We start from the raw sequence: 5,269 nt of genomic DNA on the forward strand, positions 1-5,269 counted from the left end.
ACCCGTGGGTGCATCCCGTCAGGACCCATCATTTATTTATTTTATATCATTTTATTATATCATTTTATTTATCAGTGGAAGTTTTTGTGCACTGCACAATCAACAGGTTTGGAAACGGATTGCACAGAAAACTAACCCAGCCACAAAAAGGTGATTTGTTGGTGTTTTTGTTAGGTTTTTTTTTTCTGATTTATGTCTGTGATCTGGTTCCCTGAGCAACTGTGCAGGTGTTGCACAAGCCCAGAGCATGATCTACAGGCATCAGTACGCTAGTGCTGTCTCCTAGCAATTGTTTGTGCACCTGCCTGGGGGAAAGGCTGGGAGTGGGGAGCTTTTTTGGCCGGGTGGTAACTGTAGAAGGCTTGGAGCCGAGGATGGTTCTTATTTTCTGCAATATTGAAACTGTTTGTTCACTGTAAACAGAGTGAGTTCCGTTGATGCTGCCCTAGTCTACAAGCTAGCACTGAGGAAAAAATGAACTATTTTCTCCATGGCATGCAACAGGGAAAACAAGGCCTGAAAGTTGCCTGTTCTTTTCAGGGACACAGGAAATATCTAGAGCCACAGAGCTTTCACTGTGCTGTGTCCAATCCAGTGCCACAAGTCGAGCCTGTGACTGGGTACTAGTCTGTGAGTGCAGTACAATGTCTTGTACTTTCAGAGTTTTCTTTGTTAGCTCCAACCGATTTACCAGACTCACCTTTTTTTTAGGAGGCTGGTTTCTGCCTTGTTCTGCTGCTGCTGCCAGACTCGGTCACCCAATTTTCTGTTCTTCCAGAGGCACTTTTAACACTTTTTTCTGTGCATCTGACCAGAAAAGCTGCTGGTCAGCAGTAGCTGCAGCTAATATATGTTCTCCAAGTTCCATCTCAAACTCTGGCTGTTATTTCAGGTGTACTTGACAAGGGCTTGGCAGGTGGCAAGCTGTGATCTTTAGGGACTGTGACCTGCATGTTATCTTTGATACTTCCCTTCCACTCTGATCCCCCAAATGCTTCTTTTTTCAACCATTTTTTATTGCATTTGATTCTTTGATTATAAACTTTGAGGTATGAGGACTGCTGTATTCTTTATGCTTAGGCAGGTTCCACCACAGTGATGTCCATTCTGAATATGAACATCTTAATATAAAATTTAAAATAGACAAATGCGATTATTGCTCTGTTACTTAAAATTAATCCTTTTATCTCTCTTCATGTGTCCTTTGGTTTTATCTGAAATTATGCTGTCTAAACAGTATTTATAGTCAAGGTCTTTAGGGAGTGAACCAGGGTCTCCTGAAGAACAATAAACAGTTATCAAAAGATGTTCCTGTTGTATGCACAAGCACACTCTCTTGTACAAAGATAACTGTCTTATATGTAGAAGCAGATGTTTGCAAGGGAGCTGATGGATATTTGAGAAAAAGTAGATTCAGGCTTTTGAGTTGTCTTTCTTTCTTTTCATGTTGCTTTTGGAAATAAAAATCTGTGTGTTCTTTGTATGGTGACAGCACCTGAAGAGTCTGTTGTGTTATGTGCTATAAAATACATTATCAAAATTGTGTCAGTGCTTAGTTTCAGTACAGATTAAAGCATACACCCTTAAGAATGGTAGGAACCTTAACTGGTTAGTATAATCAGAGGTAATAGCACACCAGCTATCTGCCCTTAATCAAGTATAGTCCAAAGGAAGCGGTAAGAATTTCATTTCTGATTACTTGCCCTCACAACTGCACTTGTCACAGCAAAAATAGTTTTATAGTTGGTGCTAGAGTTTATATGTAGGTGAAGTAGCTGTTATGGAAAAACCTGTACAGCTTCTCATGTCACTGAGGATAAATTCTGGGAATAATTTAAAGTAATAATAAAGAGTAATTTAAATTTAAATGGTGCTGTTGCTCAGCCTGTGAATGAGGTTGATGGTCCCTACTCCGTGACCAGTGCGAGGAGAGTGAAGACTAGAGAAGCATCTTCCAGCTGCATGTAGCTGGTCAGCAGGAGGAAGAGGTGGCAGCTGGAAGTGTGCAGCTGTTGGGGAAGGGGGAGAGGGGTGAGGACCACCCTGGGGTACACGGTAACAGCTCATTGCTCTCTGAGGAGAAATATCAGTGGCCTCTTGCAGGCTGATGGGGAAAAGACATCAATCTTATACCCCAAAATCAGTGGCAAAATGAGGAGGAGATCCAGTTCCCTCACTAAAAACTGGCTTCCCTCTGAACTGTTACTGAAACTCGTAATCTAGCATTTTGTACTTTCCTCGGGGACTGCCTTGCCCTTGGAAGACCCCAGAAGGGTATAGGATGTGCTTCTTTTGTCAAGGAGATAGTGTGAAGATACACTTAAGGAGACATTTTCATGCACAGATGTGAGCAAGCTTTGCCTGTGCTCAGTGAGCTAGCTGGAGGCCATAATTATGATCCAGGTCTGTAAGCCATATAGTCCTAATTATTTGGTGCTGTGCCTGAGCTAATAAGACTTGCTTCTCACTGACAGGAAAATAGGGTCATGTATTGAAGCATTACTAGTAATCCTTTAAGAAGATGATTATTAGCAGCAGCTGAGCAAATGGTTTGCTATAAGGTAATGAGTGTTTTGTAGTGTTTCATAAGCGTATACACAATATAGTTAGTTAATAACTAGAAACAAATGGTCTCCCACTTTATTTCCAAAAAAAGAATTCATATAGAATAACCCACTAAGTACATTGCTATAAGGTCACTCCAGTTATATATGTAGATTCTGCAGTTTCATAAAGTACTTGAGTAGATCTGCTGCTTATTTTCCAATACCAAATATTGCCAAAAAACTTTTAATTATTTTTGTGTACTTGACAGTCTTTTTATATATTAGATACTTCATAAATAAAGTCAAAATTTTCAGAAGTGGACATTGAAGTTAAGGTTTCTGTCTGTATTTAGGTATATGCAGTATAGTTAAATGTGGATTTATGACCGTAGCTTCAGTACTCCCTCTTAAAAAAAATCTTTCACTATTATTTAATGCACTTACCTGGAGAGTTCATAGGAATTTAGTAATAAAGTGGATAGGCAATTTTAAATGAAAGAGTCGTTATAAAATACAATGCTAAAGCTAAAAGACATATATACCTCTGTGCCTACCTGTGCCTTTCTGTTCTGTTTGTGTTTTATCTGTATTTTTTATTGAATGAGGTATAGCTATGTCTTCCATTATCACACCATTCATACAGAAGCTTGACACATCAGTTTCTGGTTCAGAGCGAGTGTGTGTGGATCATACTGTTAGGTTTCAAAGCAGCTTCTTTAAAAATGTCCTTTGCATTATATCTGTCAGCTGGGTAGGCTGTTGTCTTTAAATGCAAGATATTAGTCATGACAAGAGCTGTGGCACATAACATATGGCATTGATGGGCTTTCTGTCTTCCACAGCTGTCTCTGTGTCCCAAGGCTCTTAGTAGGAATGGGTGAATGTAAGAAAGTAGAGGAGGTTTCTTGTTTGCCTGTTTTAATAACTAGTGTATGTTTGTGCATTGAGCAATGACATGATACATCTGTTGGTGTATCTGTTTCTTGGTGCCTTTTCTGTATGTAGATAGATACATAATACTTGCCTAACTCCACTTTGAGGTATCTTCTTGCAGCTTTCTGATCTCATCCAGGACCAGATTTGAAGTCCCCATTCAAGTAATAGGAAGTAAAAGTAAAAATGTAAAAGTAATAAATAAAAAATAGTAGTAAATATAAAAGTAACAGTAATAAATGCAATAGAAATCTTCTCATGAGGTTTTTATTTTGCCTGTTTTGGTGTGTCAGTGCTGGCCAAAATAAAACTTTTTTTTTCTTCAGGTGAGAGACCTCTCTATTGCATACTTGCTGGTGGGATTAACATATCTGTATGTTGGAGTCGTAATTTTTGCATCTTTTCCTTCTCCACCACTATCCAAAGAATGTATTGAACAGGTGAGATATTTTACTGCAGTATATATTGGTCCTTGATCTTCTGATAACTATGTATTAAAAAAAAGAACTGCTGCTGCTCTTTGCTTCATGACTCAGCCTGGCAGACACATTTGTCCTTAACTGTGGTCAGCTGGCTAATGCCTCCTGGGCACTGCCACAAGCAGATGAGTAATGCTTATGTTATCTCATTTATATTCGTGTCTCATTGCCAGTAGTTCTGTAAAAAACAAACATTTATAAATAGTCTGTGAAAGTGAAGAAGAAAGGACCAAAATGAACAAGTGAACAGTTGAGGCTTTAATTTCTTTAGCTTCTTTAATCCTGGAAAGTATCATGTTTATGTTTAATTGTGTGTGCAGTGACCATCAACTGGGACTGGTTTCAGGTACTCCAGAAAAAGAAACATAATGCAAATGCAAGGTTTGGAGTCTAACACTATGGTGAGCCTTGCCAGCAGACTTCAGATAATAGCACCACATGAAACACCTTGTGAAGGCTATTAAGCTCTTACCTCCTTATAGGCAAGGCTGATTCCCACACCCTAATTCACTTCTCAGATAGGAGTTGTCAATTAGTGATCCATTTTATACAAGTGTTCCATGACTCTTGTGTAATATTTAGCAATAAAGCAGCATATAAAGGCTTCCTCTGACTGTGGATTACTTAGAACTAGTACCACTGTTTAACCATGAAATGGTTTTTTGAACTATTTGAAATAACTTCATGGAGTGAAATCCACTGTTAAATCATAGATGACAAGTGGTTTTCTTCCCATTTATTTCCTGTAGTTGTCCTAAGTACTTATGAAGCCATTTGTATATTTCCATGATACTTAAGTCTTATACTACTTTTTTCAGATGTTCCCCTTGTAGGATCTGACCCCTTCCTCATTTGTATATGATCCAGTTTTACTGATTAAATAACTGTTTTTAATATCTAGATATGATATAGCAGGTAATAGGAGCATATGAATCCATCTGCCTAAAAAATCTGGTGGCTCTTCCAGAGCCTTGATTATTTGACGATGTTTAGAAGATTAGAAAATAGTTCCGTCTAACTAAAAGCTAACATCAAAGCTGACATCAGCCCTGTAATATTCAAAAATCAGTTGGTATTTGGTGGCAAGGCAATTGTAAAAGAGGGAAAGGGTATTTCATGTTATGGGTTCATTTAGCAGGTGTAGTTGCTTGGCTTTTATCCCTTTCTTTCTTGTAGACAGCTATTAAAAATCAGCAGATACGTGTAGTCAAGCCATCATTGGTAAGTGTAACATTATTCCTATGTTTAGAATTTTCTAGATAACTTTCCTAGTGATGACATCATGTCATTTGTTGCAAGAATATTCCTGCT

At 38.3% G+C, this 5,269-nt stretch overlaps 1 protein-coding gene across 1 annotated transcript in view; it reads left to right on the plus strand.

The window, feature by feature from the left end:
* Nucleotides 1-3,805: 3,805 nt before the first annotated feature.
* Nucleotides 3,806-5,269, plus strand: part of LOC104469122 (putative sodium-coupled neutral amino acid transporter 9) — a gene marked incomplete at its 5' end in the record, with an annotated part of 11,064 nt that continues 9,600 nt past the window's right edge. The window contains 2 exons of the mRNA XM_010083502.1: nucleotides 3,806-3,919; nucleotides 5,208-5,269. The exon at nucleotides 5,208-5,269 is cut by the window's right edge and continues 108 nt beyond it. Coding sequence (XP_010081804.1) covers nucleotides 3,806-3,919; nucleotides 5,208-5,269 — 176 coding nt within the window. The remainder of the gene's footprint in view (nucleotides 3,920-5,207) is intronic.

This window comes from Pterocles gutturalis, unplaced genomic scaffold, assembly GCF_000699245.1.
Source record: "Pterocles gutturalis isolate BGI_N339 unplaced genomic scaffold, ASM69924v1 scaffold45915, whole genome shotgun sequence".
NCBI classification, from domain to species: Eukaryota; Metazoa; Chordata; class Aves; order Pterocliformes; family Pteroclidae; genus Pterocles; species Pterocles gutturalis.